We start from the raw sequence: 17,879 nt of genomic DNA on the forward strand, positions 1-17,879 counted from the left end.
GCAGCCGCAGGCCTGGCGGGGCTGGGGCAGGGGCACTGGGGAGGGCTCCATGTCAGGAGCCATGCCTGGGCTGTGCTGGAGACCGCAGCGTTTCCTGTGGCACCATGGCCGCTGAGGAGCTGCTCAGGCTCACCGTGGCATGGGGCTGGGCCTGGGGTGATGCCATGGTGCTGGGTCTGTGCTGAGAGCCAGGGCAGCTCGAGCCTGTCCTCGGAAGCATGAGGTCTTGGTGTGCAAGAGGGACGTGAGGGACCCCCAGGGTCCCCCCCCATCATGATGTGCGGTGGTTTCATGGGCAGCCAGAAGCTGGGGCAGGGGAACAGCAGCTCCACGGCTGGAGCAGCAGCTCTGGACATTTTTGCGCTCACCCGGAGCATCTCCTGAGCCAGCAGCTGTAGGAAACCCCCGCGTCCTTGAGGAGTGACCCTGCACGCTCGGCGTGAGCCTCGCCTGGCAACTGCTGCGCTCGCGGCCCTGGGAGCCCCCGCCAGCCCCTGCCAGCTCCCGCATCCCGTCCTCTTCCCCGAGGGGACATTAGTGCTGGGCTCTGCCCCGCTGCCTGCCCCGTGCATTACAGGGATCGATGGGGCCGGATCGATACCACAAGCTGGGGACTGAAAAGCCCCGAAAGGCAACTGCACCCGCCTGTGCCCAGCCCTGGGGCCCAGCACCCGCCATGGCATGTGCCGGGTCCTTGGGAACACCAGCACCTCGCCGCAGCGGCTGGGCGCCGGGGCAGCATCACTGAGTCCCCCACTAGCCCCAAAGCCAGAAATAGCGGAGCCCGTCATTCCCAGGGGTTATAAATAGCCTTGGCTATGGGGAGACGTTGTTTTTCTGCACAGAAAATGCTGCCCTAGTTCTGTTTCATCAATCTGCCGCCAGAAATAGTCCCGATTTCTTGGAAATTTCTTGCTGCTTGAGTGTGGGTTAAAGCGCTGCCTCGCGGGGGCTCGGGGGGGACCAGGCAGGGAGGCTGAGCCCACCCGGCTTCAGGGCATGGCCAGAGGGACCCCAGACCTTCCCCTTTTCATCCTCCTGCCATGGGCGGCACGCTGCCAGGGAAGAGCATGTCCCGTGCCTGACACCATCTGTGGGTCGGGGGCTTCAGGGGCCACCAGGCTGGGGTGGCAGTGGGGCTGGCATGGGGCTGTGTCCCCGCGGCGCTCACACACCATCTCTCCCTGCAGCTGGACCCACAGGCCGTGCAGACGAAGAACTGGCACATGGACGTGATTGAGATGAATGGGGTAAGCGGGGCCGTGGGGACACACAGCTCCTCGCTTTGATGGCAGTCCCTTCCCCAGGGCTGTGCCGTGCCCTCGTGTGACACGGAGGTGACGGGCCAGGGCTGGGCTGCTGGGACTCACCCCGTCTCCCACAGATCAAGGTGGAGTTCTCCATGAAGTTCACGAGCAGAGACATGAGCCTGAAGAGGACCCCGTCCAAAAAGCAGACTGGTGTTTTCGGGGTCAAAATCAGTGTCGTGACAAAGTATGTGCAGGGCTGGGGGGGCTGATCTGCTCCGGTCCCTGTGGGCTTGGGGTTGGGGGACTCGGGGGACCTGCTCCGTCCTTGCAGCATGTCCCCTTGCTCCCACCAACACCGGGAGAGCTCAGCTTTTGGTCTTTGCTGGGGACTTGCCTGTTCCTTCACCAGCCCCATCCCTCCCACCCAGCATGCCCATCCTGCCCCTGGCCCAGGGTTTGCAGGGCTGGGCTGGCCACGGCGGGGTCCCTCAGGAATCTCTGCTCACGCCTCTGCTTTCCGAGCCAGGCGCGAGCGCTCCAAGGTGCCTTACATCGTGCGCCAGTGCATCGAGGAGGTGGAGAAAAGGGGCATCGAAGAGGTCGGCATCTACAGGATCTCTGGCGTCGCCACTGACATCCAGGCGTTGAAGGCTGTCTTCGATGCAAGTGAGTGTCCTGGGGGACGGCCGCCCTTCACGTCACGTTCCCCTGGGAGGGTTCACAGGAACCGAGACTCCCCCCGGTCCCCTGCCCTGCAAGCCCAGGGTCTGGTTATTGCACTGCACATGTGCAAAATGTGCCAGTGTGCCCAGGAAGGGTCTGGGGGTGAGGAGGAGGGTGTGGCTGGGAAAGCAAATGCCCAGCGGTCCCAGTCTCGTTTGTGCCTTGGTGCCTCTGAGCTGCTGCTGCGCCTGGCCAGCTCCTGGGAGACACTGACTCAGGGAGATGTTGCAAATGGATTTGTAAATTGTTCCGCGTCCCGTTGCCCAGCCAGGCAGGAACCGCTCAGCTCTTCCCAGGCCCAGCCTAGCTAAATGGGGCCGTGGACCCAGCGATGCTGTCCCTGCCCTCTGGCTGGCAGCCTGCCTGGATAGCTGGAGTGACACAGGGGGCTGAGATCCAGAGGGGAAGGAGGCGCAGGAGGTGTAACGTGTGTGCTCTCTGGACAGATAACAAGGACATCTTGGTCATGCTGAGTGACATGGACATCAATGCCATCGCCGGCACGCTGAAGCTGTACTTCCGTGAGCTGCCCGAGCCCCTCCTCACTGACAGACTCTACCCTGCCTTCATGGAGGGGATCGGTAAGGGTTCGGGGATGGGGAAGGGGTCAGTGTCCAAGCATGGCTGTTTGGCATTGCCTGCTCCAGGATGGGAGAATCCCAAGGGTCCTTCCCAGCTCAGCCCACTCGGTGCTGGTTGTCCTTGCAGGCTCCAGGTCAGCCTGGGGCTCGCGGTGCTGCTCCCCGGGGTGCAGGCAGAGCCCTGCGGGGCAGGGCTGGCCACTCGTGCACCAGCTGCAGGGAGGCGTCCGGCCACAGTGGGTCCCGCTGCTGTACAAGATGTCACCAGCCCCTGTCCTGAGCCCTCTCCCTCCTTGTTTCCAGCCCTCTCGGATCCTGCTGCCAAGGAGAACTGCATGATGCACCTTCTCCGCTCGCTGCCTGACCCCAACCTCATCACCTTCCTCTTCCTGCTAGAGCACTTGAAAAGGTAACGGCTCAGCTTGGCCCACTGAGCAGGGCAAGCAGCAGCTCCTGGAGGGCTGCCTGGCACAGGTGGGAGGTGCAGGATGGGTCTGTGTTGTCGCTTTGCTGTGGGGATGGGACGTGAGCAGAGTTAGAGCTGCTGTATGCTTCCCGTGGTGCCTGCGCGGCCACGGGCTGATCCCGAACTGGAGGCAAATGGTGCCATGCTGGTGCAGACCGGGGCTGCGGGCGGCAGCCGGGGCCAGCAATGGTGGCGCAGTGTTGGGCAGGCAGCAGAGTGCCCCTTTCCTCTTCCAGCCCCTCCGAGAGGGTGCAGCCCCAGCTGTGTCCCACCTGCCCTGTCTCCCCTGGCTCCGGTGTGTTCGCTGTAGCCTGTTCAGGCTGGGACCCAGCACACTGTGAGTCCCTTTGGCTGGTGTCGGTGTTAGCTTCCAATGGCTCCTCTCTGTGGACCCTGTAGGATGCTGGAGGGATCCTGGAGCCATTCTGCCCCACAAAGCAGCCCCTGGCACCCCAGGGCCGCTGGCCACGGTGCCAGCAGGGACTGCACGGCACGAGGCCACTCAGGCGGGTCAGCTCTGCAGGGAGCACATGTCCTCTGGCAAGATGTGGCTCTTGGCTGCTGCAGCCGGTGTGCAGCTGGTTGGACGAGCTCTCCACGGGGAGCAGCTGGCCTCGGCGCAGGATGGGGAATCAATCGGGAGCTGTGCAGCGTCCCCCTTAGCGGGAAAACTGAGTGCTGCATCCCTTCCCACCAGTCCAGCAGTAGCCCCTGCAAAACAAGGTGCAATAATCCCTGTAACTTGTCTGCAGTGGGTGGCCAAGACGCAGAGACGGTCAGCTCTGCGGACATGTCCCAAAGCTGCAGGTGACACCCTGCGTTGCTCATCCTGGGGCGAGTGCAGCAAGGTGTGGTTTGCCGGGCTTTATCTTGGCCCAGATGAAGCCCATCAAAACCTGGGGATGGGCAGTTCTGGGGCTCACTGGGGCCCCAAAACCCATGGAGGGCATGGGGCTGTGGGCAGAGCAGCAGTGCAGCATGCAGAGCCTGGCCAGAGCTGGCCACGATTTTGGGACCGGGGCTCACGGCTCATGTTACTTGCATCATGAAGCATTTTTTTTTTCTTTGGTTTGGCTAAAACCAAACAGAAAAAGTGATTGATGCTGGGGGGTGGAGAAGGAAAAATCCATTTCCATCCTGAGAACCGGGCACAGCCAGTTCCCACATCTGCTCCCCTGGCCGGGGCTCAACCGTGCAGCCTGTACTGGGGAGCACAGCTGCCTCCTAACATGGCAATGTTGTGGCCCTGGTTCCCTTGGTGCAGGCTGGCTGGGGTCCTGCGGGGTCGGAGGGGTAGGGAACCTTGGGGGGGAGTGGGTGCAGGGAGGCGCGGGCTGGTGCGGAGCTCCCCGTACCCTGCCGGGGCTCGGGAAGGGTGGAGGCTCTGCAGCACATAAGCAAGCAAGGGCTTGGTTGCTGCCACATCACACCCAGGGCTCCCGGCCAGGCCCAGCGGCTCCGGCGGAGGCCGTGAAGGGGGCAGAGCTCCCTGCCCTGCACCTGGGTTTGCTGGGGGCTGTGAAGGGCAATGGCAAGCCGGAGGTGCCCTGCCGGGGCTGGGAGAAGGGAGATCAGCACTCGCCCCCCCGCATTGCCCTGTGGCTGCCCTGCTTCAGGAGAACAGCATTTAGGGTCTCACGCTCTCTCTCTCCCCATACTCCGCAGGGTAGCTGAAAAGGAGCCCATCAACAAAATGTCTCTCCACAACCTGGCCACGGTCTTTGGGCCGACACTGCTGAGACCCTCAGAGGGGGAGAGCAAGGGACACCTCACCCTGGCCTCCGACATCTGGTCCCACGATGTGATGGCCCAGGTAAGAGCTGTGCTGGCAGCGTGGGGCCGCAGCCCGGGCCAACACCACTGGGGCAGGGAGCGGAGGGGTTTACCTGCCTGTCTGGGTAGGTTTGTCCCTCTTTGCTGGACATGGCTGCACAGGCACAAGCTGCGACATGGCAGCTTTGCCCCTTTTTTGGCCTAACACACTCCATTTGCCTACTACAGGTCCAAGTCCTTCTCTACTACCTGCAGCATCCTCCCATCTCCTTCACTGAGCTGAAACGCAACACACTTTACTTCTCCACGGATGTGTAGCCTGCAGGGAGAAGGCACCAGCTGCAAACACTCCCAGCTCCCTGCTGGGGGACACGGACTGGATCGCAGCCCCCCAGGGAGACCGGCCCGGACCCAGGACGGTGCCACCTGCAGCTCCTGTACAATCGCGTACCAGTGGCCCGGTCCCACCCCAGGTGCCGTGCCTCTCTGTAAAGTAGTCGTGTCTTATGTCCCTTCTTGTGTTCAAGAATTGTTTTTATGTATATTTGTTCAACAGAAGAGGTAGTGACTGACAAGGGCTGTGGACACAGGCTTCCCCCTTGGCTAGTTTTCTCCTGGACTCCTTTCTGCCCGCTCACTCCTACCAGGCACCCCTTGTCTCGCCCAGCTCGAAGCCTGCAGCATCCCACGAGTGCCTGTTTCGCTGCCCAGCTCCCTTGCCCCATGCCTGCATGCGCAGCACTGGCTCGCTTCAGAGGCTGGGAGCTCACGGGCTTCCCTCTTCGGTGACGACCAGCTTTGCTTTGGCTTGCTGCCTGCGCAAATGTTGGACCCGGTGCCTGGATCCTGTTCTGGCCCAAGCAAACCTGCAACCATGGGAGCAGAGGCGCAGGGTGCTGCTTCCTCCTTGCCACGTCTCTTCTGGGTGCTTTCAGGCCAGTCCCCTCTACAGCCCTTAATCTGTGCTTTGCCTGTGTGTGTGTAGCATGGCGGTTACTTCCCTCGCTGTTTCTCGCCTCCGAGTAGCGTTTTGGGGTAACCCATCACACAAGGCTGGAGCGAGAGGTGCTGTGCTGGTCTCGATCCACAGCAGGCTTGAGGGATGGCCAGCTGGGCAGGTCTGCTCCCTCCGCTACGGGCTGACTCCAGGTCTGTGCTCTGGCACCGACGGGGTCCCACTGGGGCAGGCGCGTCCCACAATTTCCCCAACTAGCCCTGGCAGGGCAGGGAACAGGGTCCCTGCTGTTTCTGTATGCCCGTATCTCTGCCGTAGCAAGGCACGCACAAGCGAGGCGTGCATGCTGCTGCCAGCCCAGCACTACCACAAGGGTTGCCGATGCTGGCTGCGCCCCATGGCAGAGCCTGCCAGGGCACCAGCGTTCCTGCTGTGGCCACGAGAATGGGGAGGTTTTTGTTTCTCTCCTTGGCCTTCCCCGCTTCCCTGGGCACCAGGCAACGGCAGCACGTGGCCCTGCCTCGGTGCCAGCCAGGCTGCCGAAGGCGAGTGCTCTGTGCAGCAGCTGGACGGTCACCCAGCCTGGAAACCAGCGCAGAGGGACAGGAGGGAAGCCTTCGTGGCCCTCACTACCAGAGGCAGGAGCGCTTCATTTGCTCTTTCTCACAAAGCAGCTGCTGCTGGGTTAGCCGTGCCCGGCCAGCTCAGGTCCGTTTTAGTTAGTGGCTCCAGTTCTTGATCCCCAGGCTGATGGCTGGAGTTGTCACGCCACGTCCCAAGGCAGGACGGCCGCATACCTGCACTCGCTGCCAGGCTGTGCTCCGGCCGCCCAAGTGCCTGGCTCCTGGTATGTCCCCCACCCTCCCACACTCACAGGTAGGTGCTGGTACCTGTCGGGACACGAAACCTTTCGCTCTGTGAGCCGAGTCCGTGTTCTCGTGGGAAAAGCCCTCTCCCCGATTGCGTTGGCCCTGTGCTCTCCTGTGCCAAATGGAGATGGATAAGTGACCAAGCATATCCCTGCTAACAGCGGCGTTGCCTTTACCCTCCCGACTAACAGACTGTTCCAGGTAGAGCCCGACCGCCTGCCACCGATGCACCAGGTATGTCCTAAGCCCACCTCCCCAGGGAAGGCAGCACCTGCCGGCCCCGCACCAGCAAAGCAACTAAAGGAGGGGAGGTCTTTCAGTCCCCCTCCAAAGGGCTCACACTCCAGACCCTGCTCCTCTTGACTACCAGCTAAACAGAAGGGAAACAGCATTGCAGAAAATAACCAGGCGTCTGTCTTGGCCCTGGACCCAGTAAGGAGGCAGAGTTTTAGATGTGACTGCACAACGGATCCCTGCGTGTGTCTGATTTGTTACATGTGTCCAAGTCTCTGTCCACGATACTGTCATTCCAGATGGAGACTCTGTACAGCCAAATCCTCCCCCCCCCAGTGCGACAGTGGCTGGCGGCCCGGTCCACACAGCCCCGGCACAACAGGCTGCGGCTGTCCCCGTGACCGGCTTTTGCTTGTACCTACAGGAAGGAAAAGAGGGGGGTGGACTCTTGCAGCTACAGGTAGAATAGAACTGTTAATTAATATTTGACTTTCAAAAGTTGTTAAGGATATATTTTTGTTTGTGTTCTGTTTCAATTTCTGTAGATTATAAACTTTAAATGGCTGTAAACCATGTGAGGAGAAAAAAAAATGTTAATAAAAATGCAAAGCCCCAACATTTGCACAAAAGGAGCCCCATGGTGTTGCTGTTTGCACTAACTGATCACCTTGGCATCACAGCTTCTCTTTCTGTCGTGGAAATCTTGCTAGTTGCACTTCAAGCCAGTGGTATAAGCACAGGCATTGTGCCAGACAATTTTTTAAGAGACATCTTATGGTTTGGGCTACATCCTTGCATTTCAGTTCATTCTGGAGGAAAAAAACCTGGACTGTCTGGAGCCAGCCTGTTTAATCAGCCCAGAATTACTCAAGCTTAAAATTCAGCTGATTTGCACAGCTTCTGGCCTGAGGATACTGAACAGGCACAGCAAGGGACATCAGGCGATCTGGAAACCTCATCTGATAGATCACATGGTGCTGTCTCCCCACTTCTTTCCATGTGGGAATGGGAGACAATATGCCTCCAAACTGACCACTGACCACCACATCAGCCAAACCACACTGCTAGTATTGCTCTTCCAGGTAAGCAAGTGCTGTTGCCATTCTGGGATGTCAAACTGTGGATGCAAAGGAGGGGAAGATGCAAATGGGAGGGAGAAACCCCATTAGGTGTGTGCACTGAATTTGAAATCCCACTGCCTCAAAAAGATGAGGGTGGACGTTTGCCCTTGTGGAGTGGCTCAAGGAAGGTTAAAATCAGTCCGAACTATTCCGAGTATAAAAATTACACCCTGAGGTCTGAGAACAGAGCTCGGTTGGAAGAGCAAGAGGGCTAATATGAACGCAAATCAAAAAGGGAACAGCTCCTTGAGCTAGTGAGCAGATATTTCGACTTTAGTGCCAATGTTCTGCAGAAGTAACACTTCACTTTCCCCAGTGTAACACTGAGGCACTCGGAGGTGGTACAGGGATGTGATGGGAAACAGACTGCGTGCTAAGCGAATGCCCAGTTATGTGTCTAACAGTGGTTTATTCTCACAACTCTTACTTTCTAGTCTCACCATCAAACTGCTGGAACTAATGGTGTGAGCCTGTGGCAGTTAAAGCAGTAGCAAGATTACTTGTACTCCCACAGCGAGGTTAAATCAGGCTAGCCAAGTGGCTACAGAGAATTAGACTTCTGCAACAACCTCTTTTTTTTGCCCTTAAACTGTTTTGTTCATCTGCCAGTAACCACACGGTTCTAAGGCTAAGGATTCCTTTTTGCTTTTCCCTTTAAGACATGGTAAAGAAATCTGGCTCTCATCTCTGTACTTGAAATAAGACAAGTTGTACAGATGGTGGTTTGTCTTCAGCTGGTATTTTAAGAAAAGCCTGGAACAAACTATTTCTCCACAGGATCTTACCTCTCCCCAACAGAGTAGCAAGCTGCAAACTGATAACTGTTAAACACTTGCAGCACGTTCAAATACACGGTAACCTAAATCACTGCATTTCTTTTTGAAGATTGTCCTCCTGCCTCTTTTGATGCTAGCAACAGACTTAATCAAAATCAGACCCAAAGGATCGAAAAAGCTCAGAGTCCAGGCTTGTTTCCTGGAAACTGACAGTCAGCTGATCCGTCCTGGAGATACTGCTCACTGCGCCTGGCTCTATCCTCGCATACTCCCGCAAGTCTGCCTGAAGCAGCACGCCAGGGCTCAGAGCCAGATTATTGTTAGTCATTCAGGAAAAGCAGCCAACACCATCCAGCTTGCACTGATCAGGACTCCAAAGGCAGTGGAAAGGTAAGCCTGATGGTTCTTCTGCCGTGATGCAGGCTCTTAGCAGCAGCACTGGAACAAAAGGGAAACTTGCTCCCAAGGGATCCCACTGTTACCGTAGATAGTAATCAATTGCGGCGGAGAAAGCGGCAAATCCACCACAGCCGATAACCCCTGCCTTCAAACCAGCTGCAATGCAAAAAGGGTGGGAAAGAATGAGACAAAATAGGAAAGATATTGTTCTTCCCAGTAACTAGCTTATGCTGTGCTGGCTTGAAGAGCTTACACCTGCAGGAACCTGGCGGTCCGCTACCAGGGTCACACTAGCACTACCACTGCCCAAGGTGAGGGGGGGGACCTGGCACACACTAGACTTAAACTACCACGGCTGTACTAGCACAGGACGTTGGCTGGGCGCTGTGCTGCTAAGCCTCCCCCCAAGGGATAGAAGAGAAAACACCAGTGGGCATTGCTGATTTCAGTGCGCTCTGATCTGAGCGCTGCAAGTGGCTTTGCTGTTGCACTAGGGAGGGATAGGAAGAGCAGCTACTGCTTTGAAAGCTCTAAGAGGATTAGGTTCAGGACAGACACAACTTAACAAGCTCAATTAGAAGCACTTTCAAGAGCACTTTCTTTTCGTTTATGCTCTGTGGACAGGTTTTTTTCTTAAGGAGAGGTGAGAGAAGTTTGGTATTTCTGATGAGCAGAGCAGCTCTCTTCCTACTTGGGGCTTTTCTCCAGATGTTGTCAGCACTCAAGGCTTCCCAAAGTCCCCACTAGTGCCTGCTGGACTAAAATCCCAGTGCTCCTGCTCTTTTACAGCTAAATAGAATTGTCTGTTTGAATTGATACGTGAGAAAGGAGAAAAGCATTTTACACACTGTGCAAATTAACAGAGTTACTGCCAGTGAAATAGTATATATAAGTAGAGCTCTGTTAACACAAGAGCTGTAGCTTCAGAGAGTTGCTCAGTATGTATTTTTGGCTCCCTCCCCACAACACCACAGAAGCGTGTGGATAGCTAACACCATTTCCTAATTTTTCTTTCAAGTCAATTCTGTTGATTTTCTTCCAATCTCACTGTCCTGTATGACCAAGCCTTCCCTACCCACACATATCTTTCAAGCTGACAGGAAAGCGATAGAGAGAGCAGTTCTGCCAGTCTGGAACACGCTCTCATGTTGACATCACCATAACCCCATGCAAAGAGATTTGTAGCGTGTGTTCCGCTAAAACCACCGCATGCTGCATAACCAAATTAGAGTCTTATCACAGAAATAGTTCATAGCAGGCACTACCAACCTCTGAAGCCGATTGCTCCTCCTGTGATGCAGCCGCTAATAACACTATTCTTCCAGTCTGACTTTCCACGATACTGTGGAATTAAAAATCAGAGTCAACAAGTAAATACGGAATAAACACTCAGTATCTGTAGTAATACCAAGAAAGATTAAATGACCTCCCAGCCCCTTCTCAGGTTAGGATGTTTTTCCCTCTATTCTCAGCAGATGGCTCCCTGCACTCTCAAACATAAGACTTGCAGGGCCAGGAGAAGAGGAAGGAATGGGTCACCGGGAGAGGTAAGACAAATCCATATGGCGCAATGCAGTGCTACGGCAAAGATTCTCAGGTGAGCCAGTACAGCCCCCAGAACACAGCACTGTGCACTAGCACCAGCTCAGAGATTTTAAAGGCACTATAACTATATGAGTGCAACACTGAGCCTGGCCATGCAGCCTGGTTCTCAGCACAGGTGAGAGCCACAGCACCCTGCTGACAAAGATGTACTATTTCCATAGCCAGAGCACGCTAGTTTTTCACCAGTGCAGAGATCTTTTTGTTCCGCTCCATTGTGCAAGCAGATACACTTTTCTTCTAGATGAGTTAAGAAATAATTGTGTCTTTCAATTAAAAGGCAGTACTCAAATTCATAACAGGCTAATTTTCCTACTTAAGAAAATGGATGATAGCTTTATCACTGAGCTGCACAGGGTCATTTCTTGTTGTAGGGGCAAGATGAAAACAGGCCTGTTACTTAAGAACCTTCATCAAAGGATCCCTTTCTGCATATGGAATTTTTAGAGGCTCAAATTACCATGTTGCAACTCACAGTTTGATGTTTTAAAGTAACAAGTACTTGTAGCTAGGGTTTTAAAAAGTAATGCCTATACTTGCCAAGACATTCAGGACTTGCTGAAAAGGACTTTGCTATTGCATGCTCTTCTGCTCATTCTGTCAGAGAACAGCAGTTCTGAAGACAGGTCTCAAAGCTGAAAAGCTTTGATGGCCAAGAAACAGGACAAACTAGCCTACTCCCTTGCCCTGTTACAAAGGGGATATACATACTTATTTGGATCTAGTAAAAGAGATTATTAAGTGTACAATAAAACACTTCTTAATGCTTAAGAAGTTATCACTCACAGATTCTACCACACATTCGGTGCAGGAGAACATGGCGCCCACAATGGCGAAGTTCTTTGCATAGGATATGCCTCGCTGCCCCATATCTTTGAGGACCTCTTTTGCGGTTGGCGTGCGATATGGATCCTTGGGATCAAACCCAACGTTGGTGTCGATGCCAGCTGTGAAGACACCAAATGCGCCTCCCAGAACAAATCCTGTAAAAGGCAAACAGTGTAAAATGAACCTTGGCTGGATTCGAGCAGCACATTCCCCACAGGCACCAGAGCACCTCCGCTCCCGCTGCCTGTCAACGCTGCAGCGTGAAAGGGGCAGTGCAAGAGCACAAATGGCCTGTGTCTTGATACTACAGACTCTGTTGCTGATACCCTCCTTGCTGACAGCCTGTGCTGTGCTGAGGAAAGGCTGTGAGCACCTCTTCCTTTGCAAGGAAGGCAGACAGAGAGAGATCCTTCCCTGGGACCTGTGACAGACACTGGAGGAGGCTTAGAGGGAGGAAAATCAAACACGGGAGTCCCTGTGCTGCAGCCTCTTCTCCATCCGCCCCTTTCCCGACGCCACGGGGACCCCCCACACTCCCTAACCGCCCCCACAGCTGGCTGCCCCGACCACCGCTCCCCCTCAACGACCCGTCCCTCCAGCCTCCCCCGGCTCCCTCAGCCGTCCCCGCCGCACCTCCCACGCAGGCCAGCGCCGCCTTGAAGGCGCAGCTCTCCATGGCCCGCTCCACCATCTTCTGCTCCTCGCTCTTGGGCGGGCTGGGGATGCCGCCGAGGGCGGCGGGGTCCCAGGCGCGGGGCCGCCGCTGCTCGCCCACCAGGTGCTGCAGCAGCAGGCTGTACTGCAGCGGCGGCGGGGGAGGCTCCGGGCCACCCGGAGCGGAAGGCGGCGGCGCCGCCGCCGCCATGACCGGCCTCGGCCACCCGCCGCCGGCCCAGCACCGCGTCCCGGCCCGCTCGAGGCGCCGGTAACGCGGCTCCCGGCAGCCGTGGCGGCGCGCGGGGGCCCACGGGAGCTGTAGTTCCGCTGAGGGGAGGCGCCGGCCGCGCCCTCAGCTCCCGCACAGAGAACTACAACTCCCGGCAGGCTCCGCGGCGCGACGAGGGCGGGTGGGTCGCGCGGCGTCTCGCGGGATTAGCAGTCCCTTGGGACGGAGGGGGACTACATTACCCGGCGTGCTGCGCGCCAGCCCCCTGGCGGCCGTTAGGACCGCTGCAGGTGAGGTGAGAGCTCCGGCTGCTGGAGCATCCTCGAGGGCGGCGGCAGCAGGTGAGCGCGGCTCGGGCTCCGGCTCCGGTTCCGGCTGGGGCAGGCTGGCGGCCTCGCCGGGGGCAGCCCCGGGCTGGGGGAGGGCCGAGGTGCCGCAGTGCGGGACTGAGTCCGTCTGCCCTGGCTGAGGTGCGGGGAGGGGGCGGGAAGCTCTGAGGTGTCGCGGCGTCGGCGTCGTCCCCCCCTCCCCCCCGCCGTTCCCCCCTGACTGACTTCTGGCTGCCCTGGTGTCTGGGGGCAACAGGTCCCGCACCACGCGACGGGGCGGGCGGTTGCAGCCTCTCCCCGCGCCACCCCTCAGGCGGCCGGGACGGGGGCAGCCCTCTGGTGAGGGTAGCGGATGCCGGCGGTAACCGGGGTGGGCGCCGAGCCCGGGTGTCGTTGCCGGTGCAGAGACCAACTCCTGCCGAAGCCCTTGCCCCGCGGAGGGGCGGTTCAGTGCTGTGGTGTACCTAAGGCGGTGCTAGCTGTACGTGTGGGGAGGCTGGAGCCCGGGCAGCCTGCGGTTTACCCCAACAGCCTTCAAGCGTCGTCTGAGGTGAGAGCTGAAGAGCCTCATGGCACCTCAGTGTATGAGCTCCTAGCCTGAGCTCAGAAAAGATATCTCCACTCTTCCATGTTCTCCACATGCTAGGTGAAAATGCTAGAGTATCAGGCCATGTCCTGTAGCCTTTCTGAGGAAACCCTGGCTGCCTCTCGCATAAGGCGGTAATTTTACTTCAGGACCTGTATGTCTTAAAAGGGCTTAGAGAATAGCTAAAATTTGTCTTTCTGTCACAAAATGCAAACTTAGCTCGTGTCAAATCACATAGAAACCTTGGCTCTTGTGTGCTTGTTCTGTTTTGTAATGAGGTAAGAAATGTTTCTTTTATGCTTTTTACCCTCGGTAAACAAGGTGCTGTGAACATTAAACATCTACGTGCTTTGCTTGTGTTGCATTCTGCTTAGCCTGTTTTACTTTCTTGTTCTTGTGGACTAGAACCAGTTTTCTGTTCAGCTCAGCACAAGTGAAGATAGGTATGCCTTAAAAAATAGCCTTCTTGACTTCTTTTTTGATATTTTTCTATTTTAATTTTAAAAGTTACCCATAGGTTTTTAAACCTCTGAGGAATAGCTGTGATGGCTTCAACAGGATGTTTTGAAGTAGTGTATTTCAACAATTGAAAAATATTTAAAAGATTTAATAAATATTTTTAAACAATGCATTAAGTATGAAATCTTCCTGATACCCTGAAACGCAACTCTTTAAAGATCCCAAAGTAATCAATTTTCTTTCTCTTTTTATCTTTTGCACTTTGTCTTGCTTATGTCTTGGTTTAGGACTGGATAGGTAGGTTCAAATAACAATTTAAATTGATGGTTTTACTACTCAAATATTTAATGGAACAAAGTTCGTTTTCAGCAACTTTCCTCTTAAATTCCACTGCCCTCTACTGGCTGGACCGTAGGGTCCACCTGCCCAGTGCTCTTCCCTCTCCACTCTCTTTTTACTCCTTTGTTTGTTTGTTGGTTTTCTTTTTTTAAGGTCAGAAACCGTTGAAAAGCGTGCTGTGAAAATCTACTAAAACAGTATCTTTACAAGGCAGAGAAGGTTGCTGGCAGGATGATCTCCCTAAGGAGCCCTGAACTTTAGATTTCAATCTTCTCCTTGATCCAAAATAACCTAGTTGGGCTGATCTTGAGGTCACACTGCAAAGCCTATTTTCCAAAGGCATAAAGGGAAAAAAGGTATGTTGGGTTTGGAATCTGAGCACTGAGAATTTACGTGTATAGCTGGAATATTGTTTTGACTTTCTTTTCTCTGTCCTCGGGTTTTGGAGAAAATGCTGGGTTACTATTTGTTTGTAAATATAATATTTTTATAAATAAATATTTGTAACTATAATTATATCAAATACTTTATTTATAAATATTTGTATATATAAATGTTATCTTCCCCCCCCCTTAGGTGTTTAAATAGTTTTCTTCTCTTCCCATTCATGCTGTTCTGTGTCCTACATGTGAACAAATACACGTGCTTGAGTATTTGAATAATCTCATCTGCCTGAACAGACTTTTCATGTGAGTGAAATCAGACAGAGGATTAAGGCTTAGAGCGAGAATCTGAGAGTTCAACACATCTTTGATAAATCAGTTGTTCACATGAAACTTTCAGCTGTTTCTTTTTTATAAACCTGGGAACTTTCATTACTGCAGACGTGTGTAGCCAGCGCATTTGATCCTCTTCCTTCACCAGGCTCTTATCATCTGAATGCTGTGCCTGAAATCACACTTTCATCTTGGAGCTACTAAGTCCAGTATAAGAGCTTAGGTTATTTTTAACCTTGCCTAGTCCCAGATGAAACATTTTCATTTTGTGTGAGTGTGCCTCTTTCCTGTGTGATGACAGCATTACGTGCAGATGATCATGAGTTTTTCGACAGCCTGCAATGGACCCAATGCTCCAACATGCTCAGTGTCTGTTTCAGCAGAGGGCAGCACATGGGGATGTTAAATAATTGCATTTCACTTGACCTTTACAGAGACTCAGTCTTTCTCCCACACTTCAATGTTCTCCAGACAGAATAAACTGTGGAAATAATGGGTTTTTTGCCTGAAATCCTGTTTTTGCATATGTCTCTTAATTGTAGAGCTCCCAGGTTTTCAATAGGTTTTGGCTGTCATTTTTTGGCATTGCTATTTAAAAAAAAAAAGTTTTCATAGCATTCAACTTTATTTTGTAAAACTGCCAGTTCCAGAGTCTTTTCTGAAGTTCTCTAACTGGGCAGGAGGTGGCTGAAGGTGGAAGTCAATAAAAATTAGATTAAATCTGTTCTCTTTCACTCATGCCTACCTGTCTGCACCTTTTTCCCCTACCAGAACTGTGATGATCTAGAGGAATGAGAGGAAGAGGGGAAAAATTAATGGCTATTTTCATGAAAAAAGGAAAAGCTTTCAGTCACACCACAAGCAGAAGAAAGTGTGGCTGCTTTGCAGTTGGTCACGCTGCCAACCTTGCCCCTCGTGTAGCAAAGAGGTTTCCAGTGGCTACAAAAGGAAGCGTGCTGGGGCCTGGTGGGCTCTGATTCTGGCAGTACCACTTAATGTTTCCATTCTATAGTCTTCTCCTCAATATATTAAGGCTGATGCTTTCCTACTTCTCATCTATGTTGTGAATGTAGGTTTGTTTTTTCGGCTTTTTTTTGTGTAAAAGATTTTAGGTTTGAAAGGGCATTGGAGAAGTAAAGTACTTTGTGAAATATACCTAAATTCAGTGAAGGAAAGTTTGCTTTAACTTCTGTACTTCCCTTGGCTTATATGAGTTTAACCAATTTATTTGCTTGAGAGTACAGTTATTTTTTTTTCTTCTGAGCTAACAAGGCTTTCCATGTTGGAGAATACTGTCACTACCATGGGAAACAGCTGAAGTACTGAAAAAAGGTTAGATTGTAGCTAGATGGCAGGTATGTGGGAGTTAAAACTGAAAAGGCATCCTGACTCACTGATTTTTTTTTTTCTTTAGGTCAATATAAGATAGACTGCACAGAGAGAGATATTTAAATAAAATCTCCTTTTAGGATCAGCAGAGTTGTTCCTTGTGACTCTGTTTTGTAACTCAGAAAGAAGGAGCAGGATGTGCGTTTTCAAGATGTTTGTTTGATCCTGTCCTCTCTCTTTAATGTTTTCTATCTCGAAGTACACATCCTTTTTTTTAAAGTAAGGTGGTTTCTTTGTGTTTGTCCCACTTCAAGTTACTCCTTCCCCTCTTCCCAATTTCCTTAATATTACACATGCTTTTGTTTTCACCTATGAAATTCAAAATGTGTTTGTGTTGTAACTCATGGTCTAAAACCAGGTCTGTATAAAGTTTCAGACATTGTCATCTCCCAGGGATTTTAGCTGTTGCTATAGAAGCCTAAACTCTCTTTTGAGAGACCTTTCCGATACAAAGAAATTGATACTGGGGGAAAGTTGTCATGGAAATATACAGCAAAAAGAGAAAGGAGATCTCCATTTGATGACTGTTACATAGGCTTAGCCAGCTTGGTGAAGTGACTTCGTATCTAGAGATCTGATTCTGCAGATTTTCTTCGTTACATTCCAGTGGACTGGAACACTACAGACTAGAACCCAAAGAAATACATTATTTAACATTTATATCACCAAAGATACCTCCTCAACTCAGTGAGCTTCATGTTTACCCAGATTCAAGTTTCCTCACTGCATAATAATGTCTAAAAAGCAGTATGACACCATTCCTTAGGCCACCCGACCCTCCAGATGGGGAGGCAAGGTCCCTTTTGAGCTGAGTTTGTGGCTGCGTTGCAGGAATGGGGCTCGTCGGTTCCCTGATGTCAGGCCGTTGGGGTGGGTGCAGAGAGCAACGTTATCTGTAGCCGTCACTGATGTTTCTCTGTTGGAAGGAACCCCCTCCAGGTGACGTTGGTGGGCTGGGGAATTTCCAGCAGCCTGGTTCTAATGTGGGATGAGCTGTAGCACAGCTTTTTAATACAGTTCTGGCAATGACCACTCTGAAAGGATTTATAGAGCTACCACTATTGAAATGAGGCTTTGAGATTGAGAACCAATTTTTAAGTGACTAACTAAAAATAGTTTATTCTGTGCAAGCTTCAGTGCCACTTCAGATTTGAACAGGAGTCCTTTGTCTCCAGCTAAATGGTGCTATGAGCAGATCTCTCTCCGTAAATTTCTTGTCCGCTTGTACCATCGCTAAGCCTGGTTGGTTCCCTGGTTTCAAGCTTTTTGTGTCTTTCTGACTAAAGCCTCCTGATAGCTAATAGATGTGATTATGAGTGAACTGCCTTTAAATATCTATTACCACTGTTGCCATGGTAACTGCTGTAAGAGTTTCTTGCTGGTAGAAGGTTTCCAGCTCGCTGAGATACAACAGGCAAAATGCTTAGGCTGTTGTTTTCACCGTTTGTTTGAGATCACACGCAATATCAAAGAGGAAAAAAAACATTTCTTATTTTTAATAACAGTGAATGTTAATGGTATTGAAAGGAGTAAGATTGATTCTGGAGTCTGTGCTCAGGTCAGAGAATAGAGGACAGTTACACCGGCAGGGACAGACC

General features: G+C 52.8%; 3 protein-coding genes across 8 annotated transcripts in view; 2 read left to right on the forward strand and 1 right to left on the reverse strand.

Annotated features, from left to right (window-relative positions):
• ABR (ABR activator of RhoGEF and GTPase) overlaps positions 1-7,469 on the forward strand; it is a 42,769-nt gene extending 35,300 nt beyond the window's left edge. For all 6 annotated transcript variants that reach the window (XM_076354928.1, XM_076354929.1, XM_076354933.1 and 3 more), the window contains 7 exons: positions 1,191-1,250; positions 1,385-1,494; positions 1,777-1,916; positions 2,420-2,554; positions 2,858-2,963; positions 4,686-4,833; positions 5,022-7,469. In XM_076354928.1, the coding sequence (XP_076211043.1) occupies positions 1,191-1,250; positions 1,385-1,494; positions 1,777-1,916; positions 2,420-2,554; positions 2,858-2,963; positions 4,686-4,833; positions 5,022-5,111 (789 nt within the window). In that variant the 3' untranslated portion in view covers positions 5,112-7,469. The remainder of the gene's footprint in view (positions 1-1,190; positions 1,251-1,384; positions 1,495-1,776; positions 1,917-2,419; positions 2,555-2,857; positions 2,964-4,685; positions 4,834-5,021) is intronic.
• A 1,226-nt stretch (positions 7,470-8,695) lies between these two features.
• On the reverse strand, positions 8,696-12,485 carry TIMM22 (translocase of inner mitochondrial membrane 22). The gene is made up of 4 exons (XM_076354936.1): positions 12,211-12,485; positions 11,536-11,732; positions 10,417-10,489; positions 8,696-9,303 (listed from the first exon to the last, which is right to left on the reverse strand). Exons 1-4 carry the CDS (start codon positions 12,440-12,442, stop codon positions 9,227-9,229), a joined length of 579 nt encoding a protein of 192 aa, XP_076211051.1. The 5' UTR covers positions 12,443-12,485; the 3' UTR covers positions 8,696-9,226.
• A 264-nt stretch (positions 12,486-12,749) lies between these two features.
• Positions 12,750-17,879, forward strand: part of SPECC1 (sperm antigen with calponin homology and coiled-coil domains 1) — a 102,925-nt gene continuing 97,795 nt past the window's right edge. The window contains exon 1 of the mRNA XM_076354946.1: positions 12,750-12,804. The gene's annotated coding sequence lies outside the window, so the exon portion shown is untranslated. The remainder of the gene's footprint in view (positions 12,805-17,879) is intronic.

The sequence above is a fragment of the Aptenodytes patagonicus genome, chromosome 17 (genome assembly GCF_965638725.1).
Source record: "Aptenodytes patagonicus chromosome 17, bAptPat1.pri.cur, whole genome shotgun sequence".
In the NCBI taxonomy this organism is placed as follows: Eukaryota; Metazoa; Chordata; class Aves; order Sphenisciformes; family Spheniscidae; genus Aptenodytes; species Aptenodytes patagonicus.